The sequence below is a fragment of the Mixophyes fleayi genome, chromosome 6 (assembly GCF_038048845.1).
Source record: "Mixophyes fleayi isolate aMixFle1 chromosome 6, aMixFle1.hap1, whole genome shotgun sequence".
Lineage (NCBI taxonomy): Eukaryota > Metazoa > Chordata > Amphibia > Anura > Limnodynastidae > Mixophyes > Mixophyes fleayi.
Genome location: NC_134407.1, coordinates 70,254,721 through 70,275,740, shown reverse-complemented (window position 1 = coordinate 70,275,740; position 21,020 = coordinate 70,254,721). Strand labels below are relative to the sequence as shown.

The 21,020-nt window shown below is 43.3% G+C and overlaps 1 protein-coding gene across 1 annotated transcript; it reads left to right on the top strand.

The window, feature by feature from the left end:
• Positions 1-614: 614 nt before the first annotated feature.
• Positions 615-19,839, top strand: LOC142161314 (uncharacterized). Its single transcript, XM_075216827.1, has 6 exons — positions 615-786; positions 6,834-6,923; positions 7,122-7,159; positions 7,768-7,900; positions 9,624-9,794; positions 18,467-19,839. The coding sequence occupies exons 2-6, from the start codon at positions 6,852-6,854 to the stop codon at positions 19,190-19,192; spliced, it is 1,140 nt and encodes a 379-aa protein (XP_075072928.1). The 5' UTR covers positions 615-786; positions 6,834-6,851; the 3' UTR covers positions 19,193-19,839.
• The last annotated feature ends 1,181 nt before the right edge of the window (positions 19,840-21,020 follow it).

Genomic DNA, 21,020 nt, shown 5'->3' with positions numbered 1-21,020 from the left:
CAAGAATGAGAACTTTAGGCCCGTCACATCGTATCCAGTTCCCAAACTTGCCCTGAGATTATCGGATATGTTTTTAGAGGTATAATTAGCAGAGTGCCTTGAAGTTTTAGAAAGAGGTGAAGGTACTTAAGCACTTATTTGCCCTGCTAATTAAACCAAAATAATTTTTATTTTATTAATTAAAAAATCAGGCTTTCAGAGCAACTGTAAGGACAAAAGCTCAGCTTAAACCATATTCCTGATTAAAACGTGATGATTAGTCTAAAATTAAAAACATACTTCCTAACTCCATGCTCAAATTCCTTTTTATATGGGGAACTTCACTATATGTTCCTAGGTTTCTGGGTTTTTTATCTGTTTGTACTCCTTAGCCTTACGTCCCAGCCTCACAAAATTAAGTTATAAAAAAGTTTCTGTTACACACTTACATTGTCAAAAGAAAAACAGATCATTATAAAAATGTCATAAATAGCAACACGATTGTAGGATAATTTAGCTTGATTATGCTGTTATATATCAGTGTTATTGTAACTGCATTTCAGTCAGTGATATCCCCAGGACAGCATAGTGTGACGTACAGTGGGTTGGATTTCTAGGCTTCCTACACAATGAGTAAATATGACTACAAATCAAGTTGAAACAGGAAGTGCAAGTCGCATATTTCTCTTGTGAACAACTCCCGTCTTTCTAGAAGTTTATTTCACATTGTTATCACTAAAAGTGGATTATTTTCCTGTACATTCCCTGAAAGACCGACTGATTTAAGACCTAACAGTAATACTAAAGGTAGGAATGATTAACCCACTCATATTTTGTAACAGCTCTTAAACGTTGTGCCTTTTTCTCAGTCATTCATTTGTAAACTTGCCTGATGAAGGGACCTCTGTGCTCTGAAAGCTAGCAAATATAATAATTTTTTGGGGTTAGCCAATAAAGATATCACTCCTATAATACTTTTGTCTTTTTTGACACGAAAGTATTTAACCACATAAGTTACACTGGAGTAGGACTGCATATATGGAAAGAAGTTCCATATTTCCTTTCCTGCTTCCTCAAAGCCAGAGACAGTTTGATCACTAATGCAATGTATTGAATGGCTTGTTTTCTTGCATTGTATATAAACATGGTAAGCTGAACATATAAAAACTTTTCTCTTTCATCCACTCTCGGGGACATTGCCAACATGGGTTGTATGAAGGGAGCGTGGAACTGGCACTTAACTAGTTAATTATTTGTTTAATGTAACCTGCTGACAGAACTCATCCCATCCTAAACCCCCTCTATCCTCCAGTGTTTTTTAAGGAGTTGGGCTTATTGTTGACTGCTCTGCAGCTATCTTTATTAATATATTTTTTATGAATTTTTTATTACTTTTATTTATTTTCATCTTTTTATTTTTTACTTATAGGTGACAGTATGTGTGCTGCCTGCAGCACAAATGCTTGCTGGCACTGTGGTGGGACTCACTCCCATTACAGGACCACAGCTACCGGCTTGTTGAGAGCAGACAGCTCTCACTTTCACTTGGAGTCGAGTGACAGTGTCTTCTCAGAATCGCTATCACTCTAGGCCACACACAATGCCCGGCGCTGCCATCAAGCAGAGAGTGCCGCCATTCGGCTTTGTTGGCAGCCATTTTGAAAAGGAACATACCAAGTTCCCGCTGAGGCAAAGGGGGAACCTGGTTGTCGAATTACCCAGCCAAGAGGATACATTGCTAACTGGGTACCACTACACTGTCAGTTTGTGGGCTTTACGCATAGAAGCCAGCGCAAATGGCAGTGATTTTCAGAGAAGGACATGGAAGCCTGGAGATAGAGGGTGGAGCTGACCAATAATCACTGGCTCCTGTTTATTTCAGTATTTTGATACAGTCCCAGAGTGGGAACAGTACAAAAAACTTGCAGTTAACATCCTGTGAATATACTGGTGAATGTACACTGTTTATCACTGCTGATAGGCTCCCCTCCTCTCAGGTTGAACAGTGTACTAGGCCTTGGACATCTACACACACACACACACACACACACGTATGCGTGTGTATATATTTGACTGATAGCTGTGACCAAATTGAGTATCTTTTATAAATTTTCTTCTTTCTAATATCTTGTGTGGATGTGTTACGAGCCGCGGCGGTGCCCAGCCGCCGCGACCCACTTACCCACGTCCCGGCCGTCACTATGGCGATCGGGACGTCACTTCCGCCCATAGCACGGCCGTTGCCGGGGCAACGGATGGACGCTTCAGCGCTGCGTCCCGGCGGTGAGTAGCCGGGCGCATGCGCTTAGTGTATTACTTGCCTGCGGGCTAATTAATTATTAGGTGCAAGGGGGCTGGATATTGCCAGAGCTAGGCTCTGATTGGCTGGGCTTACTATTTAAGGCAATGAGGTCTGCTACCTCATTGCCGGTTATAGCTTCTGTTCCTCAGTCTGCTGACCTGCTTGTTCCTGTTCCTGTCTATTGTATTCTGCTGACCTCTCGTGTATGACCCTTGGCTTTGGATTTGGACTTCGCTTGTGTATCCCGTGACCCTGACCTTTGGCCTGTTACCGTATATCTTGTTTGCCTGTGACCCTTGACCCCGGCTTGTTAACTGGACTTGCTACCTGCTGCTGGCCCTTGACCTCTGCGTGGACCTCACTCCGCTTGCCTGGGTTCTCCCCAGCTGGTACACACTTCACGACCCTCTGTCAGTCAGCAGCCCAGTCTGTCCCCACCATCAGGGGCTCCAGTGAACACCTGAATGGCAGAGTAGACTCCGGGTTGTGTTGTGCCAGCTGGAGGGGTTCCTAACAGGATGACCCTTTCCTACTTCTGTTACTTGAGTTGCAGGTATATTGGTACAGTTAATCACTCTAGTTATAAACAGCAATGTGCGACAAGGGAAAAGCACCCCGGATAAAATACTTTACCTGTTCCAAATGTAAATCAAAACTTCCTAGTAGACAGCAGGACCCGGGGGCAGTTTGTGCAGCTGTGTGGTCTGTGCCTGGGGTGAGCAGGCCCAAGCAACGTACCACCCTAGGAGGAGGAACCAATGTGGGCGACTTCGCTGGGGCAGTCCGTAGCGGCACTTGTTCAGCTACTCACTTGACCAGCAGAGATCCCAGGCTCCATCTCCTGGTCCTGGTCAGATTGCCCCTTCTGTGGCTGTTCTGATACCAGCTGCAACGGAAGACATGGACATGGTCCCTGTCGGTTCTACATCTTCTCCCTCTCATATGGGTCTCCCCTCCCAGGGGAAAACTGTTTGGTCTGCGTCATTGCTTAAGGGCCTAGACCAGTTCCTAGACACAGCCAGACCTCTGGCACCATGAAACAAGCGGTATAAATCCACTTATCCTCTCAGTTTGGTCTCTGACTCAGGTGAATCATTGCCGATTCTAACTTCCCTCAAGTAGGGGAATTGGATGAACCTTGCAGAACTCAGGGCATTGAAGATCTGGTACTGGCGATTTGACAGCCTTGGACCTTTTGCACTTAGAAGACACTAGGTTGGCTTAACAAAACGCAGAGTGGTTTGTTTTCCGCCGTTGGCGGAACTTACGGATAATGCAGAATCGGCTTGTAAACAGCTGGATCATAAGTTTGTAATACCTCGCAAATTTATTTCCCTGTATGCTCTGCAAGTTAATGAAATGATGCTCTGGGAACAGGTGCCAAAAGTCGACATGCCTATTGCTAGGTTGGTCTGTCAAACTACGCGCCCAGTCCCTGGTTCAGCGACCCTTCAAGATGCCACCAACCGCAAGTCCTACTTTGTGGCGGCGGGCACTTCGCTCAGACTCCTGGCCATGGGTCGCTAGAGCAATGGAAATCTGAGCAGACTCAGAAATGCTTCCCTAGCTCTACATTTGAAGGAGGCTCCAAGATATTTGTATGATGCTGTTTAAAACTCAGCCTCAATTTCCTCATCTGTCTCTGCATCAACGGTTGCGGCCCAAAGGATCCTCTGGTTACGATCATGGGACGCCGATACTGAAGAAATCCCTGGAGATCCTTTCTTATTCTGGGTCAGTTCTTTTTAGCCCTGAACTAGACAATATCATCTGTCAGGCCACAGGAGGTAAGAGCACTTTTTAACCGGTGAATATTCCCAAACCCTTTGGGTCCTTTCGCCAGCCCAATCAGGGTGGTCAGTCGACCAGGGACAGACCTTTCCTCGCTAGGGGCCACTCCTACAGGTAAAAAGTCTCCTTCACTCGGCAACGGGAGCCCCCCTCACCTCGCAGCTGCAGGGGTTGGGGGACGCCTGCTGTTGTTCAGGGACTAATGGTCGGCGTCCTCCTGGCATCGAAGGATCTTGGTTACATAATCGTTCCATTGGGTCAGATCCCCCATCAGAAAGAAGGCAAGCAATGCTTCAGTCTGTCGCTTTGCTTCTTTCCGCAGGTGTCATCTGCACAGTTCCAGATGGGCCAGGGATTCTACTCCAAACAGTTTCTGGTCCCCAAGCCAGATGATTCGTTCCATCCCATCCTCAATCTCAATGCTCTCAACCTGCACCTTCGAGTGGACAAATTCCGTATGCAATAACTCTGGTCGGTGATCAGTGGGTTTGAGCTACAAGAGCTCCTGGCACCCATCGATATTCGGGATGCCTACCTCCACGTTCCCATATGGGAGGGCCATCAGCCCCTTTTCAGGTTTAAAGGGGGGATTTCACATTTTTAGTTCCGGGCTCTTTCCTTTCGGCCTGTCCAAGGCTTCAAGGCGAGTTCAGGTCAACTTCTGAAGCAGCATCTAACCCTCACCATCAGGGTACTGGAACAACATAAGTGGATTATCAATCTGCCAGAATCCTAGCTCGTCCCTTGTTAGCGAATGATTTTTCTGGGTCTTATTCTGGATACCAAGGCCCAGAAGATTTTTCTCCTGAAAAACAAGGTGCGCTCCCTGCAGGTCACAGTGCGAAGGCATCTGATTGACCATTAACCTTCCATGCTCCTCTGCATGTGACTTCTAGGACAAATGTTCTACACATTCAAAACACTCCCTTATGAGTGGCTCTGCTCACGCACATTCCAATGGGATCTCTTAAGCAAATGGTCGAGCTCCCCTCTCCACTTGGGGTCCCAGATGATCCAGTTGTCACCTGCAGCAACTCTCTCTCTTCAGTGGTGGTTGGGACAGGATCAGCTCACGACAGGCAGGTCCTTTGCCCTGTGGTCCTGGACCATAGTGATCACAGATTCCAGCCTCCAGGGCTGGGGAGCTGTGGTCCTTCACCACCGCCTTCAGGGTCTTTGGTTGGTTCTAGAGTCCATCCTGCCTATTGAGGTTTTGGAGTTAAAGGCCATGTTGCTAACCCTTCAGGGAGCTCTGTCACTCGTACAGGGGTCTATGGTCGTCTCCAGTCCGCCAGTGCCACAGGCGTATCATATGTAAACAGTCAGGATTGTGGGAGCAACGCAGTTAGCTGCTCAGATTTTGACTTGGGCAGAAAAGTTCGTCCCAACAATATCGGTAGTTTTCATTCCCAGCATAGACAAACTGGAGGTTGGCTAACTCAGCACATATGTAGTCCTGCCGGGGGAGTAGTCTCGCCACCTGGAAATCTTCCAGATGCTGCTCCACAAGTGGGGTCTACAGACACAGACCTCATGGCGTTTCGGCACAGTCGCCAGGTGCCCAGGTTCTGCTCCAGGACGGATGCCTTGGCGACAGCAGTGGATGTCATGACTAGACGGTGGGAGTTTCAATTAGGATATCTGTTCCCTCCCAAACCAATGCTTCAAGTTTTCTGTCGGATCTGGTACACAGACATCCTGCACATGGCAGTAGGTCTGAGGTATCGTCTGGTCCTTCACAGTGACCGCCTTCTCAGTGTCCGTTTCGACACCAGGATCTGCATCGGCTGGCTTTAACGGCATGGCTGTTGAGGCCGGTCTATGGCAGTCCAAGGTGTTCTCCTCCAAAGTAATGGACACCTTGTTGTGGGCCTGGTAACCAGTTTTTGCCTGCATTTTACTACCAGATGTGCCGTACCTACATCAGGTGGAGTGAGCATTGGGTATGCCACACGGCTACCTTTTGGCTTTCCCAATTCCTCGCTTTTCTACAAGATGGCTTGGAGGCAGGACTTCGGCTCAATTTCATGAAGGTTTAGGTGTCGGCTCTCTCTGTTTTTTTCCAGCAGAAGATAGAGGACATGCCAGAGGTGCTGAGCCTCCTTCAACAGGTTTTAGATATCCAACCCCCTTTTATTCTGCCCACGGCACCCTGGGACCTGAGCTTGGTCCTTGGCTTCTTTCAAAACCCTCCATTCGAACCTCTCAGCTGAGTTGAGGTTCCTTACGTGGAAAGTGGGGTTCCTTCTCGCCATAGCTTCAGCACGCCAGATGTCAGAGCTTGCGGCCCTTTCCTGCTACTCACCCTACCTCATCTTCCACGATGACCGGGCTGTTTTACACACAGTCCCTGCTTTTCAGCAAATGGTATTTTCGGGTTATCACCTTATTTAGAATAGTTGTCCCGGTTTTTCGGAAGGTGGCTGCCTCTTCGGACCTTGACTCAACGGCATCCTTAGATGTTGTTTGTGCCTTCCGTATTTACGTGTAGCGGACGTCAGTAATTTTAAGTACAAGATGGCTGCTGTTCTGGTGGTTTGTATAAGTATTTTACTGGTTTTCTATAGATCAAAATAGACAGAACTTGATGATTGATTATTACTACAAAATGATGGTATTATGTGTGTAAATCTCCATAATATCATAACTGAACAAAGGTTGCTTCTCTTCTCCTGTGCGTTGACTTTTAGCTGTCAACTATAACACTTAACCAAGTATATACACGGGTAAAATTGTCCTAATTGTTATCATTCTTTATCAGGAATTATATTAGAGCATCATGGACAGACATGATACAGAACCGGAACCCATGGAGACAGAGCCATCAAATGATAATGACATAACTGACAATGTGAGTAGTGCCACCTGCTGGCAGTCGAAGGAATCTATCAATATGAATAATTTCCCTTTGTGTTCTCCAAAGTATTGTGCAAAAAAGTGGTGTGGAATGGAAATAAAAGTTGACCAAGTATATATTACACTAATTGAACAACAGCACCTTTCTGTTTTGTGCTAATATCTGACATTCTCTTGTTTGTTTCCTTCATAGGCTAACATTACTTTGGATGATAAGCAAAAGAGGAAAAAGTAAGTTTGTCTGAATTAGCCCACTAAACATCATATGGTGAATGTAACAGCTTGACAAGTAAAGTTATTTGTCGTTTTTGTACTACTTTACTAATTTTAAGGACTGCCTATGTATTCCCTCTGGTGGGGTCTCCAAAGAACCTCATTGTTTTTTTTTTGTTTTTTTTTAAAATGTTTATTTTCACAAGATGTTAGGGTACAGAAAGTAAAGAGGGAACATTAATGCTTTACTTATAGTAGTAGTACAAACCAATAAAATGTCAATGAAACAGCAAAATATTCACACAAATAGAGAAACATCTTTGAGAACATTCGCAACGATTATAACATAGGAGTTCCTAAAGACAATAATGTATTTGCTCTGAAGTCCCTAAAAAGCCTATTACTTAGGCTCTCCAACATATACATGTTGTTGAAATTTTATATCTTTTAAAAAGGGAGGGAGTAAGGTAAAAGGGGTTGAAGAGGAAAGGGGCTTAGGTAAGCGAAGGAAGGGGGGGCGGGACGACCTAATCTCCCTTGAGAGAAGGGGGGGAGGAGGGAAAGAAGAAAGACTACAATTTACATATAATTTCAATGTAAATTACAAGGTATATTGTCTCTTGTAGGTATTTTGTGAAGAATAGAGAAGAACAAAAAGAAAATATAACAACAAGTGGACTCCTTTTTATTAAGACATTTCAGGACCTACTTATGAAAACAAAAGCTAAAACGGACAGTATGCAGAAGTATATGCAAAAGGTATGTTTCTAATGGAAAACCAAGGAGGAACCAGTGTTGTTTAGGTACCACTTACCCCCAATATCCCACAGTTATTTTCATTTGCATCCTGGTCCAGCTGTGCTGACAGCTAACAGGAGGTAGCAGACACTGCAGCAGGACGGGAGTAAGCTAACTCCTAGCTCTGTGCATATGTACTGTATTTAGCATCTGAACGGACAGCTGGAGCTGTTGCAATATACATTGCATACCCTACATACATTACATGTGGGAAGTGAAATCGAGGGCGGAGTCATTGATGGTCCTTAGGCAGTGTGCGTGAGAAACAGGAAAGAGGGTGACGCCACCATGAATCTTAATGGAGATCAGAAAAGGGAATGTGATGTTAGGTGATGGAAATATGACAAGTTCAGTTTTGGATATGTTGAGCTAGAGGTAGCATCCAGCTTTCCAGGTGGAGATGGCAGAGAGGCAGATGGGCACATGGCCGAGACTGGAGGGAGAGAGGTCAGGGGACGAATGATAGATTAAAATGTCATCAGCATAGACAGAGAATATGAGAGGGAGGTGTAAGAAGATATAAATAATGGGCTAAGAACAGAGTCATAGGGAACCCCAATAATTAGTGCGACAGGAGGAGAGCAGGCACCAGAGGAAGATACATGAAGGAACGATCAGAGAGGTAGGGGGTAAACCAGAAAAGGACAGTGCTGTGAGGGCCCAGGGAGTAATAGGTGCCAAGGAGTAGATGATGGTCAACTGTGGCAAAAGAGGCAGAGAGCACGAGCAAGGGGAAATGGACTTTGAGTAGATCATTAGTCTCAACGTTGGTGAGGGCAGTCTCGGTGGAGTGGAGAGGTCAGAATCATGATTGTAAAGGATCAAGGAGGGAGTGAATGGTGAGCAAGTGTGGTAAACAGCTGTAGACTAGTAAATTCAACAAGTTTGTAAAGGAATGGAAGCAGATATATGGGACAGCAGCTGAAAAGATGGGTCAAGAGATGGTGTCTTGACAATGTGAGTGATGAGCACATGTTTAAAGGCTGCAAGTGTTTGAGGAGGGTGAGTGGAGGAGGTGGGAAAGAGTAGGGTGGAGAGGACAGGAATAAGTCCTCAAATGCTCCACCACTTGAAGGCAATCAATCTCGTCCTACAGAATAAATGATGCTGTACGTCTTTATGACACGCAAATGTCGGCAGGCTAAATGCCGACACTTGCATTGTGTGACAAGTGTCTGCATTTAGCCTGCCAAAATTTTTGAGTCGACAGGTTAAGTGCCTACATTTACATTGTCAGAAAAACTTACATAACCAAGAATGAAGTCCAGTTTTTGCACTAGTGCAAAGAATCAGACACATTAATGTGGATAGCCTGGGTTCTTCATGTACTGCCAGAATCTGCCAGGGCTGGTCAGTTCCCCCCATAATATCGAGCAAACATTTGCTCCCTTTGCATATATGCACTCTTGTCACGCTAACCCATGCAACTGTAATTAAAAGAAATGTGTAAATGCCAACATAAAATGAGAAGTGACACTACTCCTCTGTGCTGCAGTATTTTTCTGTGTGCATAAATGACCCCCATTATATAAACAAGAGAGAAATGTGAATTTAGAGATTATAGAAATCTGTGACTATCAGTAATTTTATAATCAACAATCAAATTTGACTGATGAGCTAAACATGCACTTACAGATTAAAGAGGCCGCATGATGCATGGTTGGTAACATATTTGTCTCACCAGATACTACACTCCATCTTCTTTCTTGGATATATTAACGATCCATCAATCTCACCGAAAGAATTCATTCCTTCAAGAACACTGGATAAATATAAAAAAGTGTTTCCAAAGCCTTTCCAAGAATACAGTACACACTTACCAAATCAGACCCCATACTCCATCCTACTAGAATATGTAAGTATATGTTTGGATGGCTGACTTCTAGAGCTTCAGTTCTCCATTTTACATAATAACTAGAATATCACCTATCACAGAAAAAAATCTCTTTCAGTACTGTACAGGGGGGTGATTACAGATTACTTTTAAAGTCTGTTTTCATTATATGCATAAGGCTGCAGTCATTCAGTCATGTAGGAAGAAGGTAAATTGCATGCTCACTATACATCAACTTACACGCTGGGAGCTTCAGAGTGTATTGCACACAATTGTATTCACAAAGAAAAAACTCCATCACTGCATTCTAGACAAAGGCACACACATTGAAGAATCACTACTGGTTAATTTAATTTCCTAGTTTCCTTCTATGGCAGTAAGTATAACTACATCCATATTTGGATGGCATCCTTGGCTAATGGAAGTCCCAACAAGTCCAAGAACACAGAGTCAAGGTGATCTGAACCTTCCAGGTTCATGGATGGCTAATCAATTAGGAGAAATAATAGCTGTTGCTTCCTGCAATACAGTATTTCTGGTAGTAAAAATAGACTCGCTAACCTAACAGAGTAGTTTAGTAGAGTGTGAGCCACAGGAGGGTGACCCAGCAAAGCTGGATCCTTCTCATCTCCATGCCCTGTAGTGGTTGCATCTACTGCAGTGACATTATTTTCATCACTGTCCTGGGATACCTATTTCCTCTATCACCTTCAATATCAAAATTACTACGTAGAAATCAAGCAGTCCACAAAGTCATGCTACCCATTTGGCTAAAGAGAGACTGTTTTTTTCATGCAATAAGCATAATATTAGAAGAACCTTGAGGTTACAACTACAGAGAAAAGGTTTTTAGGCCCAAAAACATAAAATAGCATAAAAGCATAAAATAGGCAAGAACAGCACATAGGGTCGTGATTTCTGAATTTCTACAAGAATAAGAAATGATACAGCATTAAGCTCCTTCTTAGAAGTATGTCTAACAGAGGGTACGTTCACTGCACGGTTCCTACAGGCATTCAAGTTCATCAGACCTCAGGTGAAATGTTTTGTAGCTTTATGGTACTTAAATCTAGTCCTTGGGGTCTTAATAGAAGAACCCTTTGAAACTCTTAAAGGGATTTTCCCTAAGATTGTTTACTCTCAAAGTACTCTTCCAAGTAGCAGTTACATCTGTCACAAGGATTGAAGAACTACATTCACTATGGTACCAGGAGCATTATATGAATATTTTTCAGAATAAGGTAGTCCTAAAAGCCAACCCCCGGTTTTGCACTCAAATTTGATATCAATCAGGAACTTACCCTTCCTTCATTTGTACTAATCCTAAGAATTCGCAAATTACGGATCTAGTGAGAGCCCTAATATCTAGACAGAACCAGTGAAATTAGATGGACCAACAGATTATCTTGCTTTAGGGAAATGGTAAGCTCCAACTAAAGATACTTTGCCAAGGTGGCTTAGAGATTGCATTATCAAAGCATAGAGAGCAAAAGGGACAGAAGCTCCAGGCATTCTTGGGGACCATTCAAAAAGAGCATTTTCTACTTCATATACAGAGAAAGTGCAAGTAATGACAGAAGATCTGTGCAAGGCAGCAGTATGGAGTTCTTCACGTACCTTTACCGGACATTACAGACTTGATATGCAGAAGTAAAGTTAGTGAGAAAAGAACTGCAAGCTATAGTGTAGTTACCATGTTAAATTCATTTGATTTATTCCCTATGTAACCGCCATGTAATGAGGCACAACATACATGAAAACATGAAGTTAATTGCAAAGAATAAATTGGCACATTTCAAGATCTGAAACAGTTTAGGGAGGGAAGTGGACCACAAGACATTACTCAGCTTCCCACGTGCGGTCCATGGGCCACATTCACAATATCAGTAAGGTTTTACACCCATTCCCCAGGTACCTCATGTTTTCAGAATATGGGCTAAGTAATAATTACTATCCAAAAGCAATTAACCGACCTGTGCATAATTGAGAGAATCTGAAAAATATGCCAATTTGGTGTAGTGGGAGAAACTAATCTGGATCATTGTCTTATACCAGTTTATTACCTAGACTGGTGATAGGCAATAAGTAGTCATTCTGAATAGATACAACTTTCTAGTTTAGGCCTTTATGATGAATCTTACATAAAAATGAAGCATAATCATCAGGGGTGAAATGGTTGGCTCTACCCAGCAAAATCTGGGTAGGGCCCAGCGATACTGTTGTAGCCTCTTGGTTCACCCAGCTCTGCTCTCTAAAAAGGCAAACTACCAAATTGAGATCGGTATTTACATATATACAGCGTATAAAGTATTGAACACGTTTCCTGAAATTTATTTACTTTGTACAAAAGCCTTTCTTGGTAACGACAGCTTCAAGATGCCTCCTGTATGGTGTGATTATGCCCCATTCTTCAAATCTTGAAGGTTCTGTAGGCTTCTTCTAGGACTTCGGATCTTTAGTTCTTTCCATAGATTTTCAATTGGATTCAAGTTATGTGATTGGCTGGGCCATTCTAGCAGCTTTATTTTCTTCTCTGTAACCAATTGAGAGTGTCCTTAGCTGTGTGTTTGGGATCATTGTCTTGCTGAAATGTCCACCCTCGTTTCATCTTCAGCATCCTGGTAGATGGCAGCATATTTTTATCAAGAATGTCTCAGTACATTTTTCCATTCATCCTTCTTTCAATAATATGCAGTATGCCAGTACCGTGTGCAGAAAACAGCCCCACACCATGATGTTCCCACCTCCAAACTTCACTGTTGGTATGGTGTTTTTGGGGTGATGTGCAGTGCCATTTCTCCTCTAAACATGGTGTGGTATTATGGCATTCGTACCTGTTAATTCCAGATCTTTCTTAATCTCTCCACAAGTGGTCCTTGGTTCCTGGACAACTCTTCTGATAATTTTTTTCCCTCCTGTCAGAAATCTTGCAAGGTGCACCTTGTTGTGGCCGGGTTATGGTGAAATGATGTTCTTTCCACTTCCGGATTATGGCCCCAACAGTGCTCACTGGAACATTCAGCAATTTAGAGATTGTTTTCTAAACAATGCCATCAGTATATTTTGCAACAATAAGGTAGCAAAGGTCTTGAGAGAGCTCCTTGCTCTTACCCATCATGAGATGTTTCTTGTGTGACACCTTCATAATGAGACACCTTTTTATAGGCCATCAGTTGTGGCTGAACCAGTTGGCAGGATTGCTTTCTAATTACTGATAGATTTCTGTCACGAGCCGCTGTAATCCGCGGCTCGCTGTCCTGGCTGTCAGGACAACAGCTGGAACGTCATTTTCGCTTTCCCCTCGTCCCGACCGTTTTCATGTCAACGGTCGGGACGCTTTCTATACAGCTCCGTGTTCCAGCAACGCTGACAGCCGGGCACGCGCCTGTGGGCTAATTAATATTGTAATTAGACAGCCCCTGGGTATACTTGTAGGGTAGGGTCCTTATTGGCTGCTTCCTGTATTTAAGGCAGGGAGGGCTTAGCCTCCCTATAACATTCCAGTCCTGTGCTGACCTGCTCTTGGATATCTATTGCATGATCTGTTGTTTATCTGCACAAGAGGAAGCCTCTAGGACTTTGCAAGCCTAGCAAGGTCCCCTGGCAACTACTCTTGAACCTAAGTTGAACCTGCCAGACCGTTTCTCTGGGGAGACAGCCTTATTCCGCAATTTCAAAGAAAGCTGTAAGCTTTATTTCCGGCTAAGACCCCGTTCATCAGGTTCGGAGCAGCAGAGTCATTATTATTATATTCCTCCTCTAAGGTGACCCCCAGTCCTAGGCATTCAGTCTGGCCCCTACAAACCTTTCATTACAGTCCGTTGATGCATTCTTTAATGCTTTAGGCCTGCTTTATGACAATCCAGATTGGGTGGCTTCAGCCGAGGCTCATCTTAGGGCCATGAAACAAGGTTGGCGCTCTGCTGAGGAATACTGTGCCGAGTTTAGGCGATGGTCTACTGACAGCGAATGGAACGATCCTGCATTAAGCAGTCAATTTCGCTTAGGTCTGTCGGAGCAGATGAAAGATACTTTGGTACAGTATCCCTAGCCAACATCGTTGGAAAGTCTTATGCAGCTCGCCATCAAAATCGACAGACGGATCAAAGAGAGGAAGGTGGAGAAAGAGGTACCGTCCTGTTCATCCTCTGTGTTTGTTTCGGCGCCATTGGATTCAGAGCAACCTATGCAATTAGGAGCCTACCGTCTCTCTGAGGAGGAAAAAAATAGAAAACACTCTCAAAGGTCTCTGCCTCTACTGTGGCATCAAAGGACATTTTTCTCGTTCCTGGCCTAATAAGTCGGGAAAAGATTTGGCCTAGGAGATAAAGAGGAAGTTCACCTAGGTCTGCAGATTATCTCCTCTAAAAATGCAGTGTTGGTTCCTGCGCACATCACTTATGGTGCTCATTCTGTTGATTCCTCAGCCTTGATTGACAGTGGTGCCGCTGGAAATTTCCTGTACATTGGATTCGCTAAATCTTCTGGAATTCCCTTCCAAAGTATCAGTACGGTTATTACTGTATGTGGTCTAGATGGAGGATCACTCCCAGGCGGCAAGGTCCAGTATGAAACCACACCGTTACATCTGACAGTGGGAACCCTCCATTCAGAAACTCTGGTTTTCTACCTGATTAACTGCCCGTCTGTACCAGTGATATTGGGGAATCCCTGGCTGCGGCTTCATAACCCTGTAATTGATTGGGCGGAGATTACCCAGTGGAGTTCCTCGTGTTCTCAGTCTTGTTTGATCTTGCCTCTTCGGATGTTGCAGCCTGCTTCTGAATTACTGCCTCCACAGTACCGTGAATTCTGGGATGTATTCTAAAAAAGCGGCTGACACTCTGTCTCCACACCGGGAATTTGATTGTGCCATTGAATTAATTCCAGGCTCTAAATTACCAAAAGAAAGACTGTACTCACTCTCCAGTCCTGAAACCAAGGCCATGCAGGAGTACGTTGAAGAAAATTTACAAAAAGGCTTTATTAGGCCCTCAAAATCTCCAGTGGGAGCTGGCTGTTTCTTTGTTTCCAAGAAGGATGGTGGTCTACGTCCCTGCATTGACTTCAGAGGTCTTAACAAAATCACTATTAAAAATACCTACCCACTTCCTCTCATCTTGGTTCTGTTTGACCAACTCAGAGGTGCTACCATCTTCACCAAAATTGTCCTTCGCGGGGCATACAATCTCATCCGCATTAGAGGAGATGAGTGGAAAACGGCTTTCAATACCCTTTCCGGCCACTACGAGTATTTGGTTATGCCATTCGGTCTCTGTAACGCACCAGCAGTCTTCAAAGACCTCATTAATGAAGTTCTCCGGGAATTCATCGATCGGTTCATTGTTGTGTACTTGGATGACATACTGATATATTCCCATTTGTTGTTTCAGCATCGGCTTCATGTTCAGCAAGTCCTCCATAAATTACGGGACCATCATTTGTTTGCCAAGCTTGAAAAATGCGAGTTTGAAGTTCAGAATGTATCATTCCTTGGATATATTATATCCTCCTCCAGTTTTTCTATGGACCCAAGTAAAATTCAAGCTATTCTGGATTGGGTGTGGCCCATTAATCTGAAAGCGGTACAAAGGTTTTTGGGCTTCGCCAATTACTACCGAATATTTATTCAAGGTTTTTCCGATTTGGTGGCTCCCATTGTTGCCCTCACCAGAAAAAGAGCAGATCCTGGTAATTGGTCCTTAGAAGCTATTAATTCCTTTGAGGCTCTAAAAGAGGCATTCACCTCTGCCCCTGTCTTAAAACATCCCAATCCTGAGTTGCCTTTCGTTCTGGAGGTTGATGCCTCTGACATTGGTGTGGGCGCTGTACTCTCTCAAAAAGATCCTGGTAATCACTGACTGTTTCCTTGCAACCTTCTTCTGCAGAGGCCAACTATGATGTTGGTAATCGAGTACTCTTAGCCATCAAATGGGCTTTTGAAGAATGGCATCACTGGCTGGCAGGAGCCATCCATGTCATCTCAGTCATCACTGATCATAAGAACCTCCAGTATACTGATTCAGCAAAATGACTGAATCCAAGGCAAGCCCGTTGGTCATTGTTCTTTACTCGTTTCCGATTTGTTATCAGTTATAGACCAGGATCTAAGAACACTAAGGCTGATGCTTTATCCAGAAGTTTTGTCTCTCATCATGCACCAGTTCCGAAACCACTGACAATTATACCACCTTCAAATATCCACGCCGGTTTAGCCCAGGAATTGGGTATAACCCTTTGCAGGTTCCAAAAATTGGCTCCCTGAGACACCCACAAACCGCTTATTCGGGCTGGTCCATCTTCGAAAGGCTGTGCTCACTGAGGCCCACGATCATAAAACCACTGGACATACCGGTATCTGTAAAACCACAGAAAATCTCTCACGCACCGTTTGGTGGCCCACCATGTCTTCAGATGTTCGAGACTTTGTTATGTCCTGTGAAATCTGTGCTAAAAACAAAACCCCCTAGGAACAGTCATTCTGGTCAGCTTATGCTTTTATCTTACCCTACTAGACCTTGGACACATTTGTCGATGGATTTTATTGTGGAACTCCCTTCCTCAGCGGGCCACAATACTATCTGGGTAGTGGTTGACCGCTTCAGTAAAATGGCCCATTTCATACCTCTCACCAGACTCTCTAGTGCACAGACCTTGGCATCACTTTTTCTCCAACACATCTTTCAACCTCATGGTTTACTGATGTACAGGGCGAGTCAAAAGTCGCAGTACACCCTTTTATTTCAAAAACTCTACAGGAATTGGGCCGATTGGCCGATTTCAAGATGGCGCCCATGTTTGGTACATACCGTAAAAGATAGACCACGTCACCCATACCTTACTGGAGTATTCAGGTTTCCCAATTCCTGTAGAGTTTTTTGAAATAAAAGGGTGTACTGCGACTTTTGACTCACTCTGTATATTGTTTCTGACCGCGGTTCCCAGTTTATTGCTCAATTCTGGAAGTCCTTTTGTGTACTCCTTGGAACAAACATCAGCCTCTCCTCAGCATACCATACACAATCCAATGGACAAACTGAAAGGGTTAATCATTCCCTAGAACAATTTTTACGTTTATACACTTCTGAATTTCACAATAACTGGTCAGCTCTATTACCATGGGCAGAGCTTGCATACAACAATTCTTGTCATTCCTCCACTTGTACCTCTCCGTTCTATTGCAATCTTGGTTACCATCCTAGATCTACTCATTGGCTTTGCTTAATCCTTCTGGGCTCCCTGGCATTCACTCTACGGCTTCTTGTCTGAGGAATATCTGGAAGAAGGTTCACTCTGCCTTAAAGCGAGCCTCATTTCACTCCCAAAAATTTGCGGATCAACACCGTAGGAGCTGCTCTTTCAAAGTGTGTCAGAAGGTTTGGCTCTCCACCTGTAATATCAGGCTCAGACAACCCTGTAAAAAGCTTGGTCCTTTTTCCATCATCAAACAAGTGAATCCTGTGGCCTTTAGGTTGAAACTTCCGTGCTCTCTGAAAATGTTCCATTGCTTTTTGCTTAAACCAGTAACATTTTTAAAGTAAATCTAAACGTGTTCAGCCTCGGAAACCACATGCAGTATATGTTGAAGGACACCGGGAGCTTTTGGTACAGAGAATACTTGATTCCAAGGAAGTCCAAGGGCAAATTCACTTTTTGGTTCAATGGAAGGGCCATGGTCTGGAGGAACGTTCTTGGGTTCTGCGGAGCTGTCTACCAGGGCCGTCTTTCCCATTGGGCACAATGGGCAGGTGCCCGGGGGCCCTGCAGCCCAGGGGAACCCATCGGAGGCAGCAAAAAAAAACAAACTGAAAAAAAAGAAGAAAATACTTACCTTGCGGTCAGCTGGCGATCCGGCTCCCTCCATGGTCTCCTCCTCCGTCACGCTCGCAGTGCATGTCGGGCGTGACGTCATCACGCCCGCCCGACATACATTGCGGAGCGCGACGGAGGAGAAGACCACGGAAGGAACCGGATAGCCAGCTGACCGCAAGGTATTTTCTTCTTTTCAACTTTTTTTTTTTTTTGCTGCCTCCGACGGGCCCACCTGGGCTGCAGGGCCCATATATATAATCATTTTTTTTTTTGTATATATAGGGGCCCCGGTGCACTGCTGTGCCTGGGGGCCCAAGATGTTCTTAAGAGGGCCCTGCTGTCTACATGCAGATAGACGTTTTAATGAATTCTTTAAACAGTTGCCTAGAAAGCCAGGGGTCGGGGTTCCTTAACCCCTCCTCAAGGGGGGGCTACTGTCACAATCTTTTCCTCCTGTGTCCCGGCTGTCATGACAACAGCTGGGACGTCATTTCCGATTCCCCCTCGTCCTGACCGTCTACTTACCCTCTGTTCTAAAAGCTCATCCTGGTGGTCGTGGGCCCTAACAATTTCAGCTGGTGTCTTGGCTTTCTATGCTTTTTTGCACCTCCCTTTATTCATGTGATCAATACTTTTTCCCTGTGTCATTTCACATTATTACACAAACTTAAATTATGGACATCTATGGATTGATTTCTTTAAATATGTGGATTGCAAGCGTTGTTGCTGACATTTGGTGTACATTTCATTACAATAGCCACATTAAATATATATTTACTTAGAAAAATGTTGATGTGTTTAACTTATTTAACCTGCTGTATACAGTATATATGTGTACATTACAGCTACTTGTTGTCTAATCTCTTTATTTCCCTATTCAGATGACTGAAACTTTGGATGCGGAAAATACAGATATTTTCATGCAAGAACTAGTGGTTGTAAATGAGTCACTATGGAAACTTGATGATGATGAAGGAAACCAACCTGTGGCTAATGACTTTGCTTTCTCTGCCTCAGTGATCACATACAGCTGTGTTAAAGATCTCAAGAATATGAGATTTCTAAAGAAGGCTTATGGAGCATCCATATCCTGCAAAGGAAAGGTACCACGGAAAATTATGATTGCTTTATCTGCCTTATATGTGTGGGACAAGGCCATTTCATACGTAGTGTGTTGTGGGGCTAAGGGTCCTGCTATTCAGTTCCCAGATCAAGTGCACTGTAATGCTTACAGTTTTGATACTAAAAACCGCAAATATAAGGAAGTACCCCCCTGCACAAAATGTAACAAAATGTATATTGTACAATTCAAGCCAGAGTACCTGGTAACCAACAAGACGGAAACGTGGCCATTTGGAAATTGTGCTGAAAATGAATCACTCAGCAAGCTTCTGCATCATAACACAGATGTGAGACAAGCGATTTATACAGTCAAAGATGAAGGTGATACACCAATGAACAGGCAGGATATAGAAAATAAATTCAAAGACGAGTATGAGGAAAAGATGAAAAATGAAGTCAAACTGCTCCTTCGTTCTCGAAACTTCAAGGTTCCCACAGGAGACTGGCAATTCTTTACCCCTGATGTTCAATATTGTAATAATTAACTTTCCAGGTGTCTTGTTAGATGTTTTCACAATTCTCCAATACAGCTATGATTAATGGGTGTTTATTGTCTAGCCTGGCCTGAGTGATGCTCCACATATACAATGTACAACTTATGTAAAACAGGAAAGGATTTTACTTCTAATCCTCCTAATGGATGTTTATGAGAAAAAACAGTTCCTCCATTCTAAGCAGAAATAATACTTGGTAGACATGCACGATAAAAAGAACATGTTTATTCATTCCTGTTAATAAGAGTGCAGGGCAAATAGCTAGGCACAAACCTGAAAATAACATGTCATTAGAAGTGCATGTTAAAGGAGTTGTCATATTGTAGACTACCCCTGCTATTCAACCTGTATCTTTAATGTATTCTGGCTGGGCCGGAGATTGCAACTCCTGAATCTGTGGGCGTGACCTGTATTTAGCTTCTCATTGATTAGAAGTTGATACCAATCCAATCAGCTACCACATGCATTGCATATGTGTGATCTAGCTATAGGAAAAGATAGGAGGTGGCCTCATTCCAATATAACTGGTAGCATTCTACTTGCCATGCTATGGTCATGGTACACATGCAGGTGATTGCGGGTAACAGTGGTGGGAGAACGCCCACTGAACGATTATATGTTCAAGGGCTAGATAACATAGGTTTTCTGTAAAAAAAAAAAAAAAAAAGACAACCCTTTTAAGTCATGGTGAACAAATCCTATTAGCTAGGCAGCCATGGATAATGAATGTGCTTGATTTTACAGTTCAGTACATTTGTCAAAGAGTTACCATCTTTATCTGGATTTTCTTTAAGACCAAGCTTGATGTCAATTAAATTTTAAGCAGTTTTATCCCCTTATCCCTCTTTGTGATAATTTTTTAATTTTTATATTGTGAAAAGGAAAGGCTATAAATACAAAGGAATATCCCAGTTTGATTTTTATATTAAATTTGAAATAAAGTGTTTAGAAACGAGCTGTCACCACAAAGAGAAACCAAACACAATGGTTGTATTAAAACTTCACGCAACAGGCAAATGTCTATGTATAAAAGAAATACGTGGGTAATACATTATGAGGAATGTACTTTCTTAATGTGAGTTTTTATGGTTATTGATTGGAATTGTAGAAGGTTCCTGCACCTTGTGGTGAAACTACCAGTGTTTAATCATAGCAGTTCATGACATTGTAAATTATGGTGCTCATCATGATCTACAAAACTATGTAAGATGTTTTGTTTCGTATGTGACACTAATTGTGCTGTGAAATTCTGTATGGGGTCGGTAGCTACTGGGTAGCAGAAAGACATGCAGGCTGGCTGCATGTTAGAGAGTTACAATAATTAGTTCTAGGAGTATGATGTAAACAGGTTATTCTGCAATATCATTTTTACTACATTGCAGTTTACTGACACAACAATAACAGTGATAAATATGCCATCATTTCTAGTGCTACTATTAAACAAAAGCTCTTCAGTTTAATCTGATATACAAAATATAAATAAAATCATGTTTACCTTTCTTCATGTTTTAGCATTTTATTATACATTTAGAAACACAATTCTAACGGAGGAGGAATGGATTCACATGCTTAAATCTATTTGCGATGCTACAACCTGGCTCCGGTACCAGCAAATACATTTATATATATTTCACAGAGTTTATCGGACTCCAGTCGGTTTGCACCGTATGGGTCTGAGAAGTGATGCATCCTGTCCAAAATGTAGTTTTTTCCCTGCAGATTTCTGGCATATGTTATGGGAGTGTCCAGTAGTAGGTGCGTTCTGTGTGAAGGTCTGGAAATGCGTGACTGATACGATTCCAATGGCTCCTCATATGAA

Bases quoted from the DNA above. Each gene is read 5' to 3' on its own strand.
- LOC142161314 (XM_075216827.1), top strand. From the start codon at position 6,852: ATGGACAGACATGATACAGAACCGGAACCCATGGAGACAGAGCCATCA. The intron at 6,924-7,121 runs GTGAGTAGTGCC...TTTCCTTCATAG, and splicing joins ATAATGACATAACTGACAAT to GCTAACATTACTTTGGATGA. The intron at 7,160-7,767 runs GTAAGTTTGTCT...TGTCTCTTGTAG, and splicing joins GATAAGCAAAAGAGGAAAAA to GTATTTTGTGAAGAATAGAG.